Source organism: Coturnix japonica, chromosome 1 (genome assembly GCF_054131305.1).
Source record: "Coturnix japonica strain WE chromosome 1, WE-NBRP24, whole genome shotgun sequence".
In the NCBI taxonomy this organism is placed as follows: domain Eukaryota; kingdom Metazoa; phylum Chordata; class Aves; order Galliformes; family Phasianidae; genus Coturnix; species Coturnix japonica.
The window spans coordinates 154,309,447-154,335,051 of NC_140663.1; the positions used below are offsets into that span (position 1 = coordinate 154,309,447).

The 25,605-nt window shown below is 42.8% G+C and overlaps 1 protein-coding gene across 1 annotated transcript in view; it reads left to right on the plus strand.

The window, feature by feature from the left end:
• Positions 1–6,956: 6,956 nt before the first annotated feature.
• The window catches only part of LOC107308172 (uncharacterized), a 69,287-nt gene continuing 50,638 nt past the window's right edge, over positions 6,957–25,605 (plus strand). Inside the window, exons 1-5 of the mRNA XM_085536215.1 lie at positions 6,957–7,631; positions 11,489–11,563; positions 13,969–14,038; positions 17,324–17,530; positions 17,656–17,737. Of these exons, the coding sequence (XP_085392341.1) occupies positions 7,176–7,631; positions 11,489–11,563; positions 13,969–14,038; positions 17,324–17,388 (666 nt within the window). The 5' untranslated portion in view covers positions 6,957–7,175 and the 3' untranslated portion in view covers positions 17,389–17,530; positions 17,656–17,737. The remainder of the gene's footprint in view (positions 7,632–11,488; positions 11,564–13,968; positions 14,039–17,323; positions 17,531–17,655; positions 17,738–25,605) is intronic.

Genomic DNA, 25,605 nt, shown 5'->3' on the forward strand with positions numbered 1-25,605 from the left:
CAGAAAAAAAAAGAAGAAAGAATGAACAAATTCAAAGAGGTGTCCTGTGAAATCTTTATGTTCTTAAAAGAACCAGGATGAAAAGAAAAAGAAAGAAACCACCACCCGAATCCATATGCGTTATTACACTCGGTGCAGAGTTCCTAGACTGTCTGTAAAATATTTATTTCTTTGCCATCATATTAGACACGTCACCCAAACACTCTAACTGCATTAATAAAAAAAAACAACCTTTTACCACAACTGTTAATCACAAAGAAGAAAAAAAAAAGGAAAAAAAAAAATCACCAATTCACTCATCACAAATTGCAATGTTCATATAAACTCCTGTTTCCCTCATTTTCCTCTGGATCCTTGAGCTTTCTGTATTCAGGATTTTTCTTCCTCAACTGATAACTGCCTGTAGGTGGTCTTTGCTGCCCCTAATAATCATATAGTACAGTTTTCATTATGCGAACAACACCTTCAGAACGTGTCTGCCTCAAATAGGTCTGTGCCAGGAGGTGTCCTGGTAGCAAAAGCAGCAGCTCCTCGGGTGTAGTGGACATTAGTTACAACACTGAGGAAAGCTGCAATTTACACTTCGCTGGATTTGGTTAGTACAAATTAGCAGTCACCAGAATCAGCTACATTTTTTCCCCTTAAATTTCCCTTATTTTATGATACAATCCTGCAAAATAATATTAATAATAATAATAAAAAAGCCTTCTTGAAGACAGACAGATTTGATTAAGGAGAAAAAGTGGATTCCAGCTGAAAGCTGGAATTGCTAAAGTCACGACATGTTCATAAAATTTGTTGCACTGTAATATATTTCGCTCAAGATAAAGTTTTACAGTTTTTACTGCTCCATTTAGTATTTAAACAAATTTACTCAATCCAAGAACAGTCCCTATTTTAATTTCAATTGTTTTTAGAAATGGTTAGTTCAGATTATTCGCATGCAAGTAGGTAGGTTATGATTACTCTGCATGGATTTCTCAGTTTCAGCCAAATTAGTACTTCTGTTGCAAAGCAGGACTTGCAGTATGAGTGTAGCCAGTCCCTATTTATTATCATCTTTAAATATTTGCTGTTTTGCTATAGAAAAATTTATTTACTGACAAGTGGAGAAATTAAATTCAATTTCTGCCTGTTTTGCTCCAGGTAGTGGCCTCTGAAGCTCGTTTTGTCTCGTTTCCTGCTTCTTAGCTCGTCAAGCAGCAAGTTTGTTAACACACTTGAAAATAAGTTTTGCACACTACATTGAAGTGCACCCAGCTCTCTGCTCGTTTCTCTAACAAACCCTCCTAACAACAACAACAAAAATAAAGTTACTTAAAAATAAACAACACTACCACCTCTATACCTTGTTTTTGGACTAGCAACATTTCACTTGGACTAATTCCCAAGACAAGAATACGAGAACAATACTATATGGAGAATTTATATAACTTCTATGACCAAGGCTGCTGCAAATTCAGCTTTTTGTATGAATTTTGGCCACTTCGTTTCCTTTTGAAGGCAGCTGGTGTGAATGCTTCGCTTTTACTCAGCCTCTTAGAATTTTACAGAGGGAGTGTAAATTAGAATTATTTTACCAAACAGAAAAAACTCAGGCAAACCCAGCAAAACTTGTCTATTTTGAATAATCCGAACAAGTTACACCATATACTTTTTTTTTCCTTTTTTTTTAAATAAAGAACATGTGTAATAGAGAAATGTTAATATAATATATACCATGCTCTGCTCCATCAACCTTCCAGAAAGAGTTTTTCAATCACAGGACTAAGCCGTTCTCCAAAATCAGCTCTCTATTGAAAGGTCGAAACCTGCAATAAAAACGTCATGTATTATAACATATTTCCAACACCCACAGTTTCATGGTTGATCCCCAAACATAGACAGAGGTCATCGGGCTGACCCTCGCATTGTCTATGTTACAGGAAATCCTAATTTTAAAGAGGGAGAGAGATATATTTTAAACCAAACCGAGTTGATTGGGAACACCTGTGATATGCCTCTTTATTATCAGAAGCCTCTCGAAACAAATCAGATTAGCATGCCCTGCTTTCATTCTTCCTGCAGCATTTTAACATGAAAGCAATAGAAGAAAAAAAAAAAGGAGGGGGGGAGGGGGGGGGAAGGAAGGAGGGGGGGAGAGAAGAACCTCTCCCAGTCTCTCCCTCCACCCTGAAAGCAGCAAACAGGTTGAGTACAAACTGCTTAATGGGTGTGTGATGACTGCTGCCACACTCTCCAGACGGTGCTGCTGACTGAGCAGGGTTGAACTTCGCACGTTTTTTCCTGCAGGAGCTTCAGCTGCTTCTCTTCAAGGGCAGAACCACTGCTGCGTTTGTTAAAATGGAGCTGCACAAATTTTTAGCTGCGTTTTAGGTATTAAAGGAACTGCACAGTTATCTAAAAAATACATTTAAAAGCTTACAGGGAAGAGGAAAAAAAAATAAAAATAATAATAAAAAGAATTGGCCATGACACTATTCAGGTAAGAACAAAAGCATAACCTGATAGAGGCAATAAATATCAAATATCTACTGCAGGAAGCAGTGCATCCACGCAGCCACATCCTTCTATTTATTGGAGCTTTTCTCACTGCAGATAGCAGGACATGACACACGCAGTGCCTAACAAACGTGGCAGCAGCTGCCTTGCTCAGCTCACCTGCTGACAAACGTGCCCATCTTTTTGCTCTTTATTCCTTTATGGTAGTCCAGAAAAATCCTAAAAAAAATCCCCTTAGATACAGAGCTCTGATAAACACTCTGCTTTCATCAGAACTGAAAATTTGCTTTATTTAAAAAGAAAAAAAAAATAATAAAAAATTATGGGAAGGATCCATGAAAATAAAAGTTTCTGCTCTTCAACCAGAAACACAAAAGTGCTGCTCAAAATTCCCCCACCCCACCCCCATGCTTATATTAAGATTTAATATCCTTCAAGCTGATACTGAAAGCAAGCTCAAAGAAAAGCACCTTCTACGAACACAGAGGCTGGAGCCCTCAGCCGAGTGTAATTATCTCCTTCTCAGCTGAGACCTTCCTGTGAATTTCAGCTCATGCTCAATAAAATTATTAGCTGCATCTAGATCAGACGTTGAAAAGTTTATTAATAAGCCATTTACTGTGGATACACTCATTACAGTTTCTGAAAACAAACCAAATAGGCACTTTTTATCCCCCTGCTTCTAACAGTGGTTTCCTTCAGCCATTAACAACCATCTCTGAGAGTCACAGCTATTTTTCAGCTGTGAGCACAATATCATCTCGGAGCAACACGTTGGGAAGGTTGTCACAAAATAGAAGCTCAATGTACAGAATTGACATTTTATTCTCCTGTTTTGTGTATGTGGCAATGAATGTGTGTGTGCCTGCGAGGTCATCCTCACACACTGGCAACTGCAGTGCTGAGATAGGAAGAAGTGCTTAGAATTGCACACAGCCATTAACATTAGCTGGAAAGATAACTTTTTCTTAAGAGATGATGTGCTAAAATACGGTTAAATGTTAATATTAAAGTAAAAAAGAAACCTACCAGGTGTTGGCTGCGCTCCCTGCACACAGCAGCACAGGGGCTGGGCTGATAGCTGCCCCCCAACCCAGGGCCAGGCACAGCACCTCACCTCACAGCAAAGGGTTAAAAAACCACTCCAACACAGACACAGCCTTACACCCCATTAAACAACAGGCAGGGATTTTTCTACCTAGCTCATTGGAATCATTTCTGATACTGTCCAGCATCCAAATTTAGGCTCATTTCAAAAATCTATTTCCCCCCTTTTTAGCTTAACCTTCTCCTATTTGTTGTGCATTAACACACAGTTACCTAAAACAAAAATAAAATAAATAAAATAAAAAATAAATCCTCCCCAGCTCCTGCCAATAATTGGTAAAATAAATAATTAAAATGGCAGAGCAGCATTTGGACCGAGGGAAGCAAAGCATTGGGAATCCATGCCACACACCTCCCCTCTGCCTCACGTCCCCCTCAGGTCTGTGGGACACATCTTCAGTCCTCCTTGCCTTAGAGTACATCACCAGTTCTCTTAAATAACAAGAAAGGCTGTGAGAGGAGCCAGTATGTACATGAGAAACGTGGGCAAGCAACACTTCCCCAGTGTTAGTTAGTGGTGATAGGGGAAAAAAATCATTTTGATATCAAGTTCCAGTGTTTAGGATATGTATATATGTGGACATTTATTTTTATATGAATAAGTACATACAGAGCATCTGTGGAAGAAGATTTGTGTGTGTATGCGAAGCTATTTTTATTTTAAAAAAAAATATTTTATATATATAATATTTCCCTGCTGGTACAGAGAATGGCACAGTGTAATCCCCCATTTCCTCCTCAGGCAGGCAGGACCAGGCCAAGCCGCACTGCGCTTTTGACAACTTTAATAAATGTAAATTGCTGGGATGAGATCTAAGGGGCCTCTGGGCACAGGCAGGTGATGGAGCTACCAAACAAAGTATCTGCAGAATATTGGTAGGAGACAGAGGACAGCAGGGGAGGTGCTCACTGATTGTTTCCCAGTGCAACTAAAAAGCAGCAGGCTGATGTAGCAGCAATGCTGGCTGTTAGGTGAGAGCTCTGGGTGTAACCCACTCGAATAGGTAGCAGTGCTGTACACCTGTTGGATGGCTGTGTCCTTCGGGAGGGATGGGTTGAGCACCATCCCCTTGTGCTCACATTGCCAGGCAGTGCCTGCAGCCCCGGCTGAGCTCTGCTCACATCCTGACTCATTAGCACTGGGAGAATTAAGGAAACGCAGCCCACAGCTCAGAAGCAAAATCCCTCCTGTGACACTGAGCTTTAAAACAAGCTGGGAATTCCAGAAGCCAAGCAAAAAAAAAAAAAAAATCAGAAAAAAATAAGAAAAAATACACACACGCAAAAATAAACCCCAACCGACAACCAGGCAGCAAAAGCACCTCGCACACCTTGTGACCGTACACACAGCACTGCAACACGCTGCCCACAGCCCCGCACCTTCCCATTGCTGCTGCTGCTCCTCAGCATTACTAACAGCACAGTCGATCCAAGCTGCACAAGGTTTCAAAGAGAGAAAAGAGAGTGAATCTCTTGGAAACTTTCAGTACAACTTGGTGGGGTTCCCCCCCCCCACACCTCGGTACCAAGGCTAGTCAAAAAATAGCAAAAAAATACAGGAAAAAATTAGTAAAAAATTCCCAAAAAATTAGGAGGGCGAGAGAAGCTGATTTGGATGTTTTTCTGACAGCTGGGATTAAAAAAATAAGTCTGAAAAAAATAATAATAATCATTAAAAAAACCCAGCATGTGCACGCAGTGCACGGCACAGTGAAGGAACACAGCACTGAGCACTGAAGTTGAGCTTTCAGTTATCGCCGTGGTGTAAATACACAGGTTTCGATCTTTAAGCACATTTGATATTTCCTCTAAATGTGCCTTGTGCGGGGCCAAGGCATCCAGTTAATGTTTGACGTTTGAACTGAGGTGAAAAATGCAAGCGGTTCCACAAGGGTCCATTGAAGCTACACGGTTTTCTTCCCCCCAAGTGTCTCCAAACGAGCAAATAGAAGGAAGGCAAAGCCGATTTCCATAGCCGGCGTATCGATATTAGATCGCTTACTGCTTTCATTTTAGCCACACCCACCCTTTATGTAATTATAAAATATGGGAACGGTGCAGCTCGAGAAATAAGAAAAGCCAAAAGGAGACACGGGTGCGACAGAGCCCAGAGCGGGCGCAGGGGGGCACGGGGCTTTCATTTCAATGAGAAAACAGCAAAGAACTGCGGGGCTGCGGACCGACACCGGGAGATCGGGGTGGAAAATCCCCCCCGCACCTGTAGGGCACCGAGCGGGGCAGGACGCCGAGCTCCTGAAAGCGAAAGTCGGGGCCGGTGGGCGGACGGTGCCGGGTGCCGCCGCTCCTCGAAGCCCTTCATCATCCCTCCGGGAAGCGCGGCCCGACGAGGCGGCCCGGAGCGCAGCATTGCCATGCTCACAGCTTCAAAACGCGAGTCGAAATGTAGGGAAACATTGCGTTACGGCGGAGCCTCCGAGATTGCGATGCTTAAACCAGAGCCCGCCGCGTATCGCGGCTATCGGGGCAGCGAGGGACGAGCAGCGGGAGCGGCTCAAGCAGGGAAAAAGAAGCGCTGGGAAAGTGCGAGAGAGAAAAGCGTTGGGGATCCCTGTGTGACACGAGAAATACCTTCAGCCCCGAACTGGAGGGAGGGAGGGACGGAGGGAAAAGGGAGAGGCGAACTTTTGCGTTTCGCTTTAAGGCGCCGCCGCGCTCCGCTCCCGCAGCGCTGCCCGCCCACGGCGCGGCACAGCACGGCACGGCACGGAGCGGGGCCGTGCGATGCGATGAGCGGGGCCGCATCCAGGCGGATCCGAACCGAGGAGCTGGATGGAAGGAAGGAAGGAAAGAAGGGGGGGGGGGGAACGAGATGCGGCGCGGTGTCACGGAGCGCCGCTCGGCGCCTATCGCGATCCGCCGAGGGGTGACATGGAAACAGGCACCAAAAAATAGCAGAGCCAATGACGAACGGCGGCCGGGTGACAGAGCGGAGCGCTCCGGAGGCGGAGAGGAGGAGGTGAATGGGCAGCGACGGGCCGGGCCCAGGGGTCCGGTGGTGGAGGGGGGGGGGGGGAAGCGGAGCGGCCATCCCCGGCTCGGGGTAACGGAGCGGAGGGGGTGGGGGGGGCAGCGGGCGGGGAGAGGGGAGAAGTTAATGTGCTGCTGACACGGGAGGGGGGAGGGATGCGGGGGGGATGGAGGGAGAAAGGGGGTGGAAAGCGAAGGTTATGCTTTTTTTTTTTTAGGGGGGAGAGGGGGGGTGGAGATAGGGGAAGAAAAAGCGCGGGGGGCATTAATCCGGGTTACGAAAACACGGCAGGGAGCGGGGAAGAAGAGCAGCGGGGGCGATGAAGGCGCGGGGGGGTTGGAGGGGGGAGGGAGGGAGGGAGCCGCGTCCCGAGCGCTGCAGCCCGCGGTGCGGGTGGGACACGGGGCTGTCACAGCGGGCACCGCGCCGGACCCCATCCCATCCCATCCCCATCCCCCCCTCCCCCTGCGGCCGCTCCCCGCGCTGGGCGCCGCCTGACAGAGCCGTCCCCCTCCCGCTCCCCCCCGGCTCTTACCGCCCGTGGCACCGCTCCGGAACGCGGCGGGGAGGAGGAGAGATGAGCTCGAGTGGCGGCGGCGGAACGAAGCGGCTTTCGGCGGCGGCCGCTGATGTGCGCGGCTCCCCCGCGGCAGCGATGCGATCGGGCATCACTCGAAAATGGCGCCGAAAGAGCAGGGCTCTTCATTCAAATTCGTTAGGGCCGGCCCCGCGCCCTGGGGCATGCCGGGAACGGGGGGGGGGGGGAATGGGGGGGGGGGCTGAGCGAGCGGCGCTTACGGACACGGCGCGGGCTGACAGCGCGCCCCTCCCCCACACCCCCATTCACCGCCCCCCCCCTCCCGCCCGCGCGCGCTCCACGCCCGCCTCGCTCAACGCGCGCTCCCGCGCTGCCGACCCAACCGCCAGCGATGGGGGGGGGCTGGAAAGGGAGGAGGGGGGGGAAGGAGGGAGGGAAATGTCACCCGGCGGGAGCGAGGGGACGGAGGGACAGCGAGCAACGCCGGCTGTCAAGGTAAAGGGGCAGCGGGGAGGAGGGATGCGGGGTGCTGCACGAGGAGGTGCTTTCCCGCACCCCCCCCCCCGCCCTATATCCCTCCCCGCGGGACCCCGCGCTCAGGTCCCCCCCGCCGCCCCACCCGGTGGCTGCGGGCTGAGCCGTGCGGGCCGGGCCCCGCGCTGAGAGCGTTTGAAAAAAAATAGCGCTGCGGGGACGCGGGGCGGGGAGGAGGATGGGGATATGGGGGGGGAAGGGGGGGAGGAGAGGAGAGCAGAACTTTCATTTTCACGCCGCCCCCCCGGAGCCGTGCCGAGCCGTCAGGTAGCGGACACGGCTCGGCCCGCGCTCGCAGCCCCATTTCGCGGAGGGGGGGAAGCGAGATGGAGGCGCTGCGGACCCTCTTTGCACTTGACGTGAGGCTGCGAGGGGTCCCGCCTCAGCCCGGCCGACGGGAGGGAGACAGCGGCGGGGGCCGCTCCCAGGCCCGCGCTCTCACCCCGTTCTCTGTCGTCGCCTATTTTTCCTTTCCCTAACCGACCGACACAGGGAGCTCCGAGCTGCCGGGCTCGCTCAGACCGTCATGGCTACGAGGAGTGCGCTGCCGCTCCGAAACACGCGATCCCGGAGCTGCCGGCTGAGCGCCGAGCGGTGCGTGAGGCACCGCACGCTGATACCGCGCCCGTTCTACTCAGCGCCTCAGCTCCGGGATCGCTCCACAGCCAACTCTTTTTTTGTTCTTTTTTTTTGTTCTTTTTTTTTTTTTTTTTTTTTTTTTTTTAAAGCGAGTTCTCAGCAAAAGAAAAAAAAAAAAGTCGTTCCTCGCATCTTTTTTTTCTTTTCTTTTTTCTTTTTTTTTTTTTTTTTCCTTTTGAAAGGGAGAATATATAAACGATTGGCCGTTTCTTTACACCTGTGGGCTGATTAAAACTGCCCCGAGTGAAGTTTTCAATAAGCACTTCAATAAGCCACCAACGGCTTGGCTTCCCCCCCCCCCCCCCTTTTTTTTTTTGCCCACGAAAGCAGGATTTAGTGGTAGAAATAGCAATTAGAGCGCTGCAAAAATATATACAAAATACAGTGTTGCCGATACCACCCGTCTCTATTTAGATTTACGTACAGTTTTGCCCTATAGCGATCTTAGCTGCTATTTTTCGCCCATTTTTTTCCCCAACAGAAATAAGATAGGATGGCAGCCCCTTGACCAGGATGTGGTAATCTCTGATACGAATCACACTATTGTCCTCTCAAATGGCATTTCTGAGGCTTCCTTATGATTTCTAATGGCAGGGAAGCTTCTGCTCTGCTGCTCCTGCCCCATACGTGCTCGCAGACACATGCAGGCCCAATCCTGTGTGTGGTTCTGGGCTTCGCTATCCCCCTGTTCAGACTGAAGCTGGAAGTCGTATTACACAATCACTGCTCTCAGTATTACTTAGGGCTGCACCAAGCGTAAACCCAGTGCAACAGTCTCGGTTTGCATCATCCAGTCCCTATCTCTGGGATTTCAGCTAAATAATGCACAATTATCATAATTTTAGGATCAGGATGGTTAAATATTTAACGTTGAGGAAAGGCAGTGACTCTCATCTAACAGCCCCTGCAATACGAGGTGGGTATTGCACTCTCTGGCTGCAGCATCTGGGAGAGGATCGTCAGCTCGTTTCCTCAGTGACTGGCGAAGCCAAGGAGTCACAGCAGGAGCACAGCTGAGGACAGAAGGCAGAGGAGAGGGATTTTGAGCCTCGACAAAAGCGATGTGGGTTCTTTAGATCAGATTTCCATTCCAGATAAGGTGGGTTGGCAGTCCTATCTATGCTGTGGCAGCTAATAGGGTCGAGCTGCAATTTCTGTGCTGCAGAATTTCTGCACTCCTTTCCTCACACGTTCCTCGCTGAAGCACTACCTGCACACCTCATGGCAGCCAACCCCCCACTGTAGGCACTTCTCCACACAGAGTGTCATTACGTTCTCAGTGAATCTTCCACTGCTGTAACATGTGACATGGCCAGCATTTATCATGTTATCTGCTCTCCTGTTGCCAGGGGGAGGAGCGTGTGCAGTTGAATGTTTTGAGTTTATCTTTTCTTTTTTTTTCCCCAATATACATGTTGTGTGTTTACAGTAGTGAGGCAAGGTCAAAGTCATGTATTTTGTTCTCCAAGCACCATGTTGTTGGTTGGGCTCCCGATGGCCCTTAGCTCCTGGGTGCATTAATCCCACAGACTTGCTATAGCCCTTAAGAAAGTGTCTCTCTAGAAATGTTCTCTTTTCCCCCTAGTTGTGTAGATTCTCATGTGTCAGGTGAGAGAAACTGCCAACACAAGGCTGTAATCTGGAGACACACGCATTTCTTTGGAAAACCTGGATTTAGGCCCTAGAAAATCTGGAGACCCTATATCAGTCATTTAAAGTTCTATGGAAAATCAATATGAAGTGGAAGAGAGGGACTTGCATTCACTTACACCACTGCAATGACATTCCCCTTGGCTTCCTATAGTTGGCAGTTCCCTATATGGAACAAGCATCACACTGGGGTATACCAAACCACCGGGGTCTGTCTATGAGGTGGCACAACCATAGCAAGGTACTGATCTCCTAGAATGGCATGGAAGCTCCCAGCTCGTCAGGGATGGTTAGAAAGCTGGAGGCTGTCTTTTGACTCAGGCACGCATTACTTTGCAAATTACCTTGCTATGTGTTTTTAAGATTTATTTTACAACCGTGAGGATTAGAGGAATTTGTTGTAATGAAAACTGGCATTGTGTCATTACTGTGTAACTGTAGCTGGATTCTTTGGTCTGTCTGGGTACTCGCACATTATTCCACTCTTCTGGTCCAGCTCCTAAGTGAGTTACACCAAATGGAGGCCACAAGGTAGAACCAAATGGAGCAGTTACAATAATGTTTTCAAGTGATTGCACATCTACATATTATTTGGGTTCCCTGTTTTGGAACAGCATATGTGTGCATAGCCAGTGGAAATTCCAACTTTTTTTTTGGTATTTATTTTTCTAATTCAAGCCCTGCCTTGCTTTTGTTGCTCATCCAGCCTTCTTTGCTGGGTCCCTGTTAGAGATTCACCAAGGCCTCTCCTCAGACCTCTGTGACAGTTGAAGTTTCTGCTTAATAATCTACTCTGATAATCAACTGTAGTTGAACATCTTTCATTTTTTACTTTCCTACTTCTTTCTGTGGTCATTAAGTCTCTGGTTTATCCTGACAAACATGGGATTTAGAATTCATTACTCATGCCATTTCAGGTCGTCATATAGCAAGGGCTGAAGTGTGCACCCTTTATTACTGTATGGCCATTAAACTGCAGTGGCAGTGAAAGCAAAGTTCTGAATTTGCCAGCTGAGAGCTGATCTAGGGATCCCTCTCTTGCTAGTAAGGACTGCAGGAAGTATGTGCTAGATTAGGATGTACATCTGCTTTATTAAATTTCCTATAAAATTATAAATGGAACAACCCACAAAACCCACCTATAAACAACCTCTAGCATTTTTTGGTGCAGACTACCTGATTTTTCAACAGCCAACTTTCAGTCTCTCTATATATTTCCCCAGTGTCTAAGATGCTTAACACAGTATAAAGGCAGCTGGTATAATCCAAAGGTTGGGATTCCTGTACTTTCCTTCAGACCTGACAGTATTGACTAGAACACAGCCATAGGCCTGACCCATACTGAACATATCCCTGAGGCCTCGGGAAACGTTTGCTATTAAACTTAGGTTCTGTGGTGAAGTTTTGCTAAAACGGCCTCGCTGTAACTTCCAAACATTGTAAAAATTCTTCTGCATGTTAGTGGTTGTGAAATGTGCTGGTTCGTTATCTGTGAAAACTGAAGCCCGTTCTTTATGGATTAATTACAGCAGAGCAGTTGCCAAGTGATCTTCTCCACAGCACCCACGAACTTTGGCCTTACACTGAAGAGGACTCATCAAATGGTGAGAAGTAAGTGTGGTTGTCGGGGCTATAAATTATTAAGGGGATGCTCTATTATTTTGTTCTTTGTATTGATTCTGTTATTTAGCTAGTATTAAAGTTAGATTGGTCTTGGTAGGGTAATTACTGGGGCCAGAACCTAATCTCTCACCTTCCCACCCGCTATTTCGCTTGTTGCTTTCTCAAGCTTTATCATCTTCTTTTCCATCCGGGATTTTCCCAAATAATTGCTAGCGATACACTGAATTTATGAGCTTTTTTTTTTTTTTTTTTATTACTTGATTTAGCCTTAGTCCTGTGCATGTGCTCAGCTGTGTTCACAGGAGGATTTCTATCAGCACCACCAGTCAGTGCAGCACAGCTTGGATACGCAGAACTGTTGGAAAGACTGAAACTCAAATATGTATTCCTGCTTTTCAATGAAATGCTACTGAAATTAATACAGGAGTGAGAGGTCTGGAAGTGCTTTAGCTAGCACTAATTTGTTTGCTTTTATGCTGTTCAATTCATTTCTTTTAAGACAGCATGATGTAAATTGTTCATTTGCTTCTCTAGTTTCCCAATTTCTGGGAAATTTTGAAATCTGAGCTTCAAAACGTTTATAAAATGTTAGTAATGCTCATGATTCTCATAAAAGGAACAAAACGTTATTGTGTTTAACCACTTTGTGAAAAGGGAACTGAATCTAGAGAGGAACTAATTCTATCAGCGACTCCCTGCCTTAGTCAGGTCTTTAACCTTGTTCTAGCTCCTTACCAACACGTAGTAATGATTTTTACACGTGTGGGATTATTAAGCATGCATTTTAAAAAGAGAGAGTTTCCTTTTTTACAGCTGTAGGTGAAGGGTGGAATATTAGTAGCGGGAAAGGACATGAGAATGTAGGCGTTAAGCGCTGGTACTGGCTTCCTGGTAGTTTAGAGAGGTGACAGCTTAAAATAACGGTGCATACAATGATCCTCAGTTTAGGAGGCAGATCACAATGACCAGAAGTTCACAGGATGCCGAGAGATGTCCCTGAACTTTGCTGGTTCACTGTTTTGATTTCAGTGGCTCAATTTATGTTTTCCTTTAGTAACCGTATTGTAAAGTAAGGAGTAAAAGGGAAAGAAACCTACTAGAAGCTTACAATCTCCACATTTCCTCCTCCTTCTATGATCACTACCACAGAAAGACTGGAATATTGGGCATAAACCCTCACCCTGCTCTTTACCAAAGCAGGGCTGGAAGCTCAGGTGTGTTTATAAGGCAGAAGAAATTGCGATGAGCCCTTTACACCGATAATCGAATGATGCTCTGTGTTAAGAATTACCACAGTACTGTCATCAAACACTGAACTAATTTAACCTTTTTCAGAGTTAGTTACCATTTTGCATATTAAAAAACGAGATTTAATACTTAAGCCAAAAAGAAGCAGTGGTTTTCGGGCAGAGAGCACTGAGATATAACCCAGAGGTCATTTATTTTTAATCCAGATTTAATTCTCAGTTTCTTTTTTCTTTCTCGGGCACTTTCTTTAGTTTCCTTTTTGAGACCCGCTTCCCGAATTAACTTCAAGCATTTAATTATTTGCACTCTGCTTCACCCAACAATTAATTTCGTACCTAAGTCACGATACTTGCACAAGTCCAGCTATCGAGAGGGAAGCCTGAATGCACATTAGTCCCTCACGTTTTGTACTTGGGTTCGCCTATCTGAGAACCAATAGGCTGGATCCAGCCCAAGTGTGAGTCAGCATGTAAGCAGGGTAAGGAGTTGGGGCTCAGATCTGTATGCAGGCTTGGTATTACAAACGGGTTGAATGGTTTCAAGATGATTTACATTTGTTTTTTAAATTTAAGCACTTCAGTTGTTTAGCTGAGCAGAGTTTAGATACTCCATATGCTTAAAGTTAAATGCTTAAAGATAAGTGGCTTAAAGGTTTTCTAAAAGCATATTTGGAATTGATGTAATTCTTTTACTTCAATAGAAGTTGGATGGTTTTGAAAATCCCATTTTTATTGCTCTGCTAAGAAAGTAACGTTGTTTCTTTTATCACATCCCTTTTTTGTTAAGTCCTTTGCACTTCTGGTCCTGTTCACATTGTTTCCTTCTAACCTGTCCTCTAACTTCCAACCTTCTATTAACTTTGCCACGCTGACTATTCTTTGTCTCTAGAGCGATAGAAAGGGTATGAAGAGCACAGTGGGTGGCATTTTCCTAAAAGGGAATTAAAAATTATTCTCTAAATTGGTATAATTAGGATCTGAAGCCAGGTAGCGATAACAGGATTTTAAGGTGATTCTTTAATAACCATTAAGCTTATTCTCTAAAAAACAAAGCAGAAATACCCACTGAGTAGATCGATTCTTTACACTCAATGTCAGTGTTCTGTTACTAAGCTATGTATCACTGAACTTTTCTTAAGCCCTGGGAGATACAACATAAAATTGGAAGAGAAGCATGGATCTACATGAAGGGCAGTCCGCTGCATTCTTGTAAGTTCAAAACATATGTATAAAGTTTTATTTCTCTTACATTTTCACCTTTATGAATTGACATATATTTAAGGTCCTTTGCACAGGGACAAAACAAAGGCAGCTTTCCTGGAGCGGTCTCTATTCTCTGGATTGTTTTATACTCTCACCCTGTAAAAATCTGTGTTGTGTTATAGCTGAGTTTGTGGTGTGACTCCTGAATGAAAACAGTAAATGACATAAAATTCATAGTTATTTTCACAATGATTATACAACCGTGTTTTCATGCTTGCTTTCTGAATAAAACAAGACATGTAGGAATGAGTTTTCTCCTAGTAGCTTCTGAATCCCCTGCTTCATTTGAGCTGTATTTTATACAGAGATAGAGGTCACAAGGTCAAGTTTCTACAGTTTCAATGAAACTTTGCAGATGGGATTAGAAAAATGACTCAAATTTGTGCCCCCAGGACAGAAAAAGCTTCAGCATGGACTTGGAAATTTTCTATCCCGTTCAACCTGCTGCCTTGCAGATTAGCATCCTTGCCTGGTCTGACAGTCAGAATGTTGAGGTGCTCCTAGTAGTGAGATGCTGGTATTTTGTGAAGGAATTTAGGGAAATTATTTAGAAGGGAGTGGGAATCCAGCCAGGGTAATGTCAGCCTGGGATTGCTGCACAAGTATTTTGGGGCACGTGCAAGCACATTAGTAAGTAACTAGACTTTGTTACTTTGCTGGTTGTGAAAAAAACCCTTGTTTTTGCAAGAGCCTTCCAGTCTCCCAAACCAATCATGTATCCTTCAACTTTATGGCGATCTATACCTAGGTTAGATGCATGTTTTTCCTATCCTTGTCAGAGAAGTGAATGCAGCTATGTGTCCCTGACCTCTCCTACAATCTGCACTCTTGGAGCAGTGCATGGTACTCCAGTTAACTTCCTTATTGGAGAACGATGTGGAGTTGGGCAGAGGGGCAGAAAACAACAGTAGGATCTGGCTGCCTAAGTTACCACATTGCATTGCATCTTGGATAATGCCATGTTTCCCAGGCTTCATGGTCATGGGCTCCTAGAGAAATGACTGTCCCAAAAAATATAGTCTGCTCGTTGTCAGTCAGTAAGAAATGGGTACATTACACTTGCCAGAGGTACTGGTTCACTCAGGTAGGCTCAGATGCTGGTTCACACTTGCAGGCTCAAGTAGGCTAATGTGACTGATGTCTGATATTTGGGAGAAGCATTCACAGAATCACAGTATCACAGAATTGTAGGGGTTGGAAGGGACCTCTAGAGATCATCAAGTCCAACCCCCCTGCCAAAGCAGGCTCCCTACACCACGTCACACAGGTAGGCGTCCAGGAGGGTCTTGAATATCTCCAGAGAAGGAGGCACCACCACCTCCCTGGGCAGCCTGTTCCAGTGCTCTGTCACCCATTCAAGGCCGGGCTGGATGGGGCTTTCAGCAACATGGTCTAGAGGGAGATGTCCCTGCTTATAGCAGGGGGTTGGAACTGGATGATCTTACAGGTCCCTTCCATCCCAATCCATTCTGTGATTCTATGATACTTTTTGAATAGAACTTAAGAGCTGGAGCATTGATCTTTAGAAAGAGTTGAATTTTTTATGATAAGTTGTCCATATAAACTGAAAGTTTTAAAGGGAATAAAAGGAGAAGAAACACTTCAAATTCAATAACTTCTAAGACAACTGCCTTGAAATTTGTTGTAACGTCTGAAATGGGGATTTCAAATTTTTGCTTGTCTTCCTGCCCAGTTGAAAGCTTTAAGCCTGGCAAGGAAGGAAAAACTGTGGTACTCTTCTCCATTTTCTGTTTGTTTGCAAGTCTGTTGTTTGACAAAATCACAGCCAGCAAGAGAACAACTGGTTGCTCAAAACTAAGACCAAAAGTAGAGAAGAAAAAAAGACTGCAATTCCATCTTTATGGAACTCCTGATTCTTCTGTTAGATTGTCAGATCCTTTAACTTGTTCTCAGCTTTTGTTTGTTTGTTTTAAATGTTGTTGTTTCTTTAATGGTATCTAAATTAAAGGAATGAAGAAATGTCTTCTGCATGCTTATAGGGTCTAGTTCTTATGCCCTTCACCATCAGTGCTCTTGCAAAGTGTCACCAGTTAAATACTATTTCATGGAACCCATGGTTAATGTGTTTGTAAACGTTTTATGATGCAGAAAAGCGTTGTGACTGAAAATAAAATGCCTTTTAAAGATCAACATAGATGTATTTTTAATGAGAACAGTGAGGTCATATCATAAATGTTAAGTTTTGTGTGAATGGCAAAGAGGTGGTATATATTTGTTTAACATCATATTTGTACTTCCTGCATTTTAAATAGTTTTCTGTAGGAGCTTAAATTTAGGAAATTATTGCAGTTGATTTTTGTAAGGATTTTTTGTTTGAAAAAGATTACTTTTAGTATAAAATTGACTACCGTTTTTCATGTGTTTTCAAATACTTTAGTCCTTGATGCTGCTATATGTGGCCACGTGCTTTTATAGAATCATAGAATGGCCTGGGTTAAAAAAGACACAAATTATGTAGTTTCACCCCCCCCTGCAGGGTCACCAACCACCAGATCAGGCTGCCCAGAGCCACATCCAGCCTGGCCTCGAATGCCTCCAGGGATGGGGCATCCACAGCCTCCTTGGGCAACCTGTTCCAGTGCGTCACCTCCCTCTGAGTGAAAAACTTCCTCCTAATATCTAACCTAAACCTCCCCTGCCTCAGTTTAAAACCATTCCCTCTTGTCCTATCACTATCCACTCTCATAAACAGCCGTTCCCCCTCCTGTTTATACACTCCCTTCAAGTACTAGAAGGCCGCAATGAGGTCTCCCCAGAGCCTTCTCTTCTCCAAGCTAAACAAGCCCAGTTCCCTCAACCTTTCCTCACAGTACTCCAGCCCTCTGATCATCTTAGTGTCCCTCCTCTGGACCCGCTGCAAGAGCTCCACATCCCTCCTGTGCTGGAGGATCATGATCACAAAGACCTCAACATTTACCGACCAATGCTGTCTCCCCAAACTGTATGCTGATTTTAAGCATTTCTACTTCAAATGCATGTTAGTAAAAGTTCCCATAATGTGCTGTTGCTACATGTAAGGCCTGTAAGCAATTTTAAGTCAACATGCTGTAAAAAAAGGAACTAAAAATTCCTATAAATAACATGCAACTTAAAGATGTATGGAACTCCTTTATTATGTGCTAAATGCTGTAATAAAACGGGCTATCAGAAGGTTTTGCTGCATGTTACTAATTTTAATTTCTTTTTTTTTTTATCCCAATATTTTTGCAGGTGTGTGGAGGAACGGGTCCTGCGCTCACTGTTGTTACTCCCACATAGGCGGACTCTGTAACTGATTATATGTGGGTAGGGCCCTATTGAAATTAAGGAGATCCTACAGTAGTGCGGGGTTCTGTTTGTGTGACCCTACTGTGCCTTCTTACTGTGAATTCTGTCAGTGTATCATGGGTTGTGCTGGAACCTGCCTTTTGGGATAATGTAAGTTTTGCTTTTCCCCCAAATGTACTTTAGACGTGAAATAATCATTATTAAAAAAAATAATGTTTTGAATTAGAAAATAAATATAATTTACATGCGTTCTTTTAATTATGTTTTTTTGGCAGTACCAAATAATATATTCCTCAAAACTTCTTAATGGCACTGAGGCTTTGTGGATAGTTGGTCACATGATGAGAAAATTCAGCTGTAAGTACACTGAAATGATTGAATTTTTCAATAGTTAGTCTTTGCTGATGTTGACAAACTAATAATGATAAAAGGTGATAAAAATCAGGAGGTGTGATTTATGTGCGACTCCGGTTCTTTTTAGAAAATCCATACAGTATATCCATTAGGGATATTATTATTCTTGGATAATTCACCACGTGAACCTGGAGTCCTTCAGCACTGCTGTTAGGCAGGGAGTTTTAATTTGTTTATTTCCTTTGCTTTCAGAATAGCGTGTTTCTGACCTGCTCTCTATCTTCACCCATACAATTTTCCAGATTTATAGATCTATAAAAACTGTTTATACCACCAATATTTGGGTAGCTACTGCAAGCAGATTTACTAACATAATTGTCTTGCTGAGTTGAACGTTGAAATGTTAATAAATATGTACTTATGCTCATGTCAAAGTAACTCGGTTAAATTAAACTAAACTGATTTGACGTTATGAGTGGCAATTTGATCACACATGCTGATTAATTATAGTCTTCTTAGGCAAGAACTATATATTTTATTTTAACTAAGTACCTTGTGCTTAATCGGTAATAATTATCCATACCCTATGTCAGTGGATTCACCCAAAATAACTAAAAATATACTTGTACTGAAGAGGAAGTTTTTTTTCTTGTATCTATGGGTACAGGCATTGCTATGATTCCTATTTTTATATCCAAGTGAGCAAAAATTATGTGTGGGAGTTTTACCTGTGTAACGCTAACGGCTTTTATAAACTCCATGCCCTTTTTTATGATGGTGTATCTCCTTTCTGGTATTCAAGTACAAAAATGTTCTGAAGGTAATCTTATATCTGGAAAATGGAAGAACTAGAATTGGTATTGAATTTGGTAGTAATTATTAAGGAAGTGTAAAGTTCTAGAGGATTCGTAGGCATGGACAATTAAGAGATACCTTAATATAGAGCAAAGATGCAGATAGTGATTGGGGAGTAAAGATTAAGGGATTGTAGGGTTATTTTTTTGCTTGGCACAAAAGTAACATGGAATGAATTTGAAGGAAGAGCAAGACCGAAGAAGAAATCATAAACAGATCAAAAGCAGACTTGAGAGTCCAATTAACAAACTAATGAACGAGCAAAATAAAACACAAAAAGAAACAAGGAACTAAACTGAGGAATATATGGCAAAAAATATGCCCAGAAGGAGAACTGAATGTGTAGCTACTGGAACTTTTCATTTCATCAAATATCTGGTTGATTTATCAATCTATTTAATTTAAAACTTCCAGCAAATGTCTTCCTCTACAGTTCTCTGCAGTTTTTTGGAGGGGTTGTGTGGGCTTTGGAGAGTTAGTGACTGTGAATTACCTTGTATAAACAGAGTATTGGAGATGACAGCTGCAACTAAGAACAGAGGTCAATGGTCTACGTATGCTAAAATGTGGCTAGTGCTAAGCAGAAGACAGAGTTTCTTGTTCAAACTCATAACTATTCTAAAATTTAATATCTCAAAGAGAACTCAAAACACAACATGATTGTTTTTGTTACGGGATGTTATGGTGCTTCTTTTATAATTTCTGAACACAAAATGAAATGGAGTTATTTTTCAATATGAGATGAAATCATTATTTGAGAACACTGAATGTTTCTCGCGAATAATGAGAACGCTGAATATTTCACTTTGCATCTGAAATCATAGAATCATAGAATTACCCAGGTTGGAAAAGACCTTGAAGATCATCAAGTCCAACCACAGCCTAACTATTGTACCCTAACTCTAAAAACCCTCTGCTAAATCATAGCACTACATCCAAATGGCTCTTAAACACATCCAGGGATGGCGATTCAACCACCTCCCTGGGGAGCCTAATCTTGAAAATCTTGAATGGTATTTTGTTGTTGTTGTTGTTGTTTAAAATGCATAGTTCTAATAGTTAACTATCCCCATTTTAATTCTATATGCCATATTTATTCTTACTTCCCCTAAGTTGTGCAAAGGAAAGAAAAGGAGAGAGAGATCAGGTGATTGTGCAACAACCAAACTCAGCCTCCCATGTTCCCTCTCCACACCAGATAAACAAAAAATGCCTCAGAAAAGATCTAGTTCCAGAAGAGAAAAAGAAACAAGGTGATATATTAGTCAGTGGGGTATGAGGAGTCCCCTGGATGTTTCATATGTCTCCAAGCTTTTCAGTCATCTCCTCGGAGGGCAGCTCATACACATCTGACTGCATCTCCTTCCCGAGAGAGCAACTTCCCTGTGCTTTGAGAGAAAGAATGTAGGGGTACAGCTCTATTCTGCTTGAGGTAATGCTGCTACAGAATGTTGTTTGGAAGAAAAGGAACCCTGAACTGTCTCCTGCTGTATGTCTCCAGTACTCATGGCTGCCAACTGCTGTAGTTGAGCACCTGATCTGCTTGTTTCTTTGGTTCAATCCATTCTGTGCTGTTGTAAATGACTAAAACTAGGAAACAGCAAGTAAGCAGACATGAAGAGATCCTGTTGATGTTGGTGGAATTTAGGGTGTGGGCATTTGCTACATGGGCACACTTTGTGTAGGTCTGGGAATACTTCAAGGGCTGGAAATACCAACCTAGGGCAAAGAAGAGTAATTTTCCTTCAGTGGCAAGCTGAAATGATAGCCTTGGTTCTGTACAATAAGAAGGAAGAGGAAAGGAATGTGCCTGAACGTTCAGCATGTTAGTTGTTTTAACTGTAAGCTGTAAGACCTTTTTCTCCACTGCTGTTTGCACTTGGCTTGTATCACCACTGTCCTGTCTTTGAGTTGGATGTAGCATGATTTTGTTTGCTGTATGAAGCACCCATCAAATTACAATGTCATGAATATCATTCTTCTTCAGTCCTTGAAAGTCAAAACATGGTAGCTCAGGTAGCTGTAATAACCTAGTAATAAATGTGGCGTGAAAGAATTTTCTCATCTCACTACAGGAAGAACAGCGTTTTATGTGTCACTTCAGATAACTCATCCCATCTTCTTTTCTACTCCTAAGAAGATCTAATGCATGAAAATTTTCTTCAGCGTTGTTCTCAATTCTTTATTTCAAGTCACAACTACTGTTAGTAATTTTTTTCATATTTAGGTTGGGGTCCTCACAAAACCTTTTTGCATCCTTAGCGAATGATACCATCACGCTGAAGTTTGTTTTAAGTCATCAATTCTAGGCTAAATTTTAGTTTTGGAAATCTTTTTCCAACCTTTCAGGGGTGGATGCTCTTTCTTCTCTGCGGATTGCTTGTATTTTTTATCCAGGTTTTCCATGGATCATATTGTTATTAGAAAATCTTCTTCTTTTGCCTTGACAAATGTAGTCTTGTCATTATGTGTTCCAAGCACTACTGTAAATATCAGTTTCCAAATTTACTCCTTTGGCTTTTTAAACTTCTTCCTTCAGTTTAAAGCAATAAAGATAAGCTATCTGTCTTTGTTTTCAAGGCCCATCAAGACTACTTCTACCTGATACCTTTCGTTCAGTATCAAGAAGTTGACTCTGATTTTGATCAACATAAGATGCCAGCTTCCATCATTCAGTTGTTAAATTTTCACACTGGATACTTTCTCCTCAGCTGCCTCTCGTGTACTGGTTGACTCCTTCATAAACAGAACTGTTTGCTGTCTTCCTTTAATATCTTCTTAAAAGTTTTATGTACGATGAAGCTTATGATAATCCAACTAGAAAATAAGTATGTTGTCCATGTATACTAATACCAGTGCTTGTCACAGTAATACTTTGTCATTGCCTTTGTGCTCTGCAGTAATCTCTGTTGTCTCTTTACATAGAATTCAAGCATGTAGACTTTTTGTTGTATGCTTATTCATGGCCCAGCGTAATGAGAAGTGGTCCAGGGTATAGCCTTCTAGGATTTGCGGTAATGCAAATAAATAATAACGAATATTCATTGGGTACTGCAGCATAGCTGTTGGATTCTGCTGAGCCTTGAGTCACATGCTGATGCAGAAATAAGGTGTTCCAAATAGAGGCCTCACAAAAGGGAGAGAAGTGAGTTTCAGCCAACATAGAAAATACTGGCATCTCAGAGGTCTTCTCAGCTGTCAAACCCAAGTCAGTTGCTACTGGCATTGTGTCCAGAAAGCATCTCTTTATCTTCTCCACAGCAGTAACAGTAGACTCTTCCTTCTCAGAGGAAGTTAATGTGAGTATTACAAAATTCTCCAGTGTATATGAGAGATTGAAGGACTTTATATACTTCCATAGTGTCCTTCTGCTCCTTAGTGCATTCCCTTCCTGACACAGCATCTATTGGCACAGAAATCTTGAATAACCACAGGCCATTCTGTTGGTCAGTCCTTGTCAAATGACTCTTGGTTCTCTGCTGAGAAGGAACCTGCACTAGTTTTGATTCAGTATCTAGGTACATTGCTACCTCATATTGCTCTGTTTCCCTGATACCTTGAAGATAATGATTCTTCAGAAGAGTGGTAAGCATGAATCGCAACAGCAATTCCTCAGGTATGTCACTCTCTTTCTGGAAGTGGGTCTGCATGTATCCCTTTTCCTTCTTTTAAAGTGACACCAAAATATCAGTGTACAAATGATAACAGAGATGATGAAATGTTAGTGCCTTGCTGATAGAGAGATGATAGATTGGTCTATTGGTCTTTATAATGCTACCTAGTCAAAGAAGTTACATTTATCAGACTAAACCATAAAATATAATTGCAAACAGTTCCAGATCTGAATAGGAGTTGCCTGGCAAGAGCTCTGAATGAACTGACAAGGTGGACACAGTGACTGTGAAATACTGCAGGGGGCTGGGGTGGCCATACAACCGAGAAGCATGATAATAACAAGAGTTTTCAGTTTTCAAACTATGGTCTGGATAAGCTTAACATTAGGCCATCATGCATAAGCTGTGTTTTTAACTACTATCCAGAACTAACTTTTGGGCAAACTATCTAGAGATTCCAGTAAAACAAGGACAGCTCTTGATTTAATTTAGATTCATACACAGGACTTGGTTGACGAAGTAACCGTAGGAAAGACACTAGGTAGTGGCACACCGTATTAAACTGAAGTTTGTCACATTTATATGAGAGAAAAAGGTAAAAATAAATAAACAACCCAGTATTGTTTAACTGTAGAAAGGAATTGCATATGAATGAAGAAATTGTTCGAGTAAAAATTATAAGAGGCTGTGAGAGACACAGAGTGTTTGTTTTCTAATTCTGACCCAACTGAATAAGAATTAGTGACAAGTGAGCAGTAAGGGAAGTTACTAGGAATAAATTGATGCTTTTCAAAAAGTGAAATCCAAACAAGAAACAAGAGCCCAGTTCTGGGAAGTTAAATATAGACCTATTGTAATGAGGGACAAAAAGATTTTGAGGAGCAATAGGCTAAAATCATAAAAGCAAAAAGTAAAAGCTATAAGCATAAATTTTTCAGTTAATTCTGCTAGCAGGACACTGAGTTCAAGAGACAGAATATCTAAAGGCAAAGCCATTGAAGAAAGGAACATATGGACAAACCCTTGCATTGGCAGAGTTTATTCCAGGGAGATTAGGAACAGTCCCATATAAAAGTTGTTCTTTATAAGTATTTCAATTTTTACATTGCAATAAAAGATTTTTGAACAACTTGATTAAGGAGGCATTAGCAGCTTGCCGGGCAGCACATTGTTCCGTCAGTAGTTCTAGAGAAATTCAGAAATGAAACTGCTTATCTGTGAACTGTGTTGTATAATCTATCATTTAAATTGGTGCTGATGACAGAGGAATGGAAAGCAGCAAATGTGACCATTTTAAAAAGGTCTCCAGGGATGATCATGGACTAATGTACTAATAAGTCTGACTTCCATGGCAGGCAAAATGCCAGTGAATGTGATAAAGAATATAATTAATAGGAGCACTTGTGGCTATAATAGGAAACCATCACCTTGACTTCTTGTACAAGGTAGTTTTGTCTTATGGCTTTGTTTATTATTTGATGCAGTAAACAGTTTTGGGTCACCCAAAAAGCTTTTTAGAAGGTCTGTCACCAAAGAAAGTTAATGCAGTGAAGTGTTGAGATACATAAGATTCCTTGTTGATTAATAAACAGTTACAAGATAAAGAAGACTATAGCAACTAATGGGCCACCTCCTCCCAGCAATTGTACTGGTACCTTTTCTGGTCCTCCTGTTCCTAAATGGTATGAAAGAGTGCAGTGATAATGCTTAGAGATAATAAAAAGCTACTGTGCCTTTGGTGTTAGAGCTGACGTTGCCCTGAAGAGTTGCAGGAGGATCTCACAGCACGGGCTGTGTTGCTGCAGGAGCCACTGCTGTCCCAGAGGCCAGGTATGGCTGACCCACTGTTAAACCAGACCTGTCAGCAGAAAGGGTCATCACCTCATCATCTGCCAGCTCTACAGGTTGCAGCCAGACCTGCTGTTCAGGAAGGCAGGGACTTGCAACTGCTCTCTACAGGGACCACAACTTGGAAGTTCTACTTCCCTATTTTTTAGGGTTTCACAGCCTTAGGTGAGCTTGAAATACAGAGTTGGATCCTTGAATTCCGGCCTGCTACAGGGGTAAAGCTTAATTGTTAAGCTGATGGGTGCTGTATGGCTGCTGTGAAAAGCCTGGGTTCTGGAGCCTTTTCCTAATGTTCGTGTGGTTTTTTATCAGCTCCTGTTGATTTCCTGAAATCATTGTGGATGGACTAGATGCAAAATGGTACTTGAAACAAAGGAATCATGCTGGTATACAAATCGGTTTTGAGCACTGATGAGAATTATATACAATATAGACATGGGTGATGAAGATATGGCATAGCTATTGTGCAGGGGCAGTAAGTGAATGAGGATTCTTCATTTTGTTGGCTGAAGAGTAATAACATAGGAAAGATCTCTAAAACCATTAATATGTGGAAGTATTTAATAGGAGACTCTAACTCTCTATTTCTAAGAATAGAAAAACAGGGAGCCCTTGGCCACTGTTTTCTGTATCCTAGGTGACCTCTGAGATAGCAGAAGATACCAGTTTAATCTGCCATAGTTTTGTGGCACAAAACTGCACATCTCTGTTTGTCCCAGACCAGCCATGGCCAAAATCCAACCTGTGTAGAATTACAGCTTTTCTGTAAATAGAAGTTTGTAGGCCTTGTTGTCTGATGATAAATTTTCAAGTATGAATCAAATGTAAATTGGTCCCTTCTTCCTAAACCTGAAGATATATATATGTATACTCATAGATATTTAAACTATGCTTCTGTCTATTCCTTTGTCTGGCAGTAATAATGTTATGGTCATATTGGCCTTACTTCTTCTGCTTACAGATGTATGGGTAGAGGATAATGCCAGTTTGCTGCTGCTTCAGAAAGCCAGAAGCAAATAGCAGGTCCTAAAATAAGTCTCAGGGGAAATCAGATAGAGGAGCAGAAATGTTTAACACAGCAACCAGAAGGTCTGGAGGGAGGGAGAGAGAAGAGAACATCATTGTATTTCTGAAATGGCAGGAATAGTTTCCAAGCTGTGGTCCACTAACACCTGATGGGCTATAAGGCTATGGTAAGTTGAACTGCTGCTTTTTTAATTGCTGCCTTTCCTGAGTATCACTAATAATCTTTCCTCCTCTTCCTTTCCATCTGCACTCATGAATAGTGGATTTAGTGGCCTGAGAAGTGAGGACTGGGTCCCCGTCGCACAAAGATTAGACTTCCCATCTTAATCAAATGAAAATATATGTACATCTTTGAATGCTTATCTGATTTTCTATCAATATTAACAGATGCAAACTTTTCTTATGAATATTAGTATCTCTTATTACAGATAAGTTTATTACTCTAAAAAATTCCACTTCTATTTAACCACGCTCTTTAATTTATATAAGCTCCCTGGGTGGTAATTTTACATGGCAAAAACCTTTCTC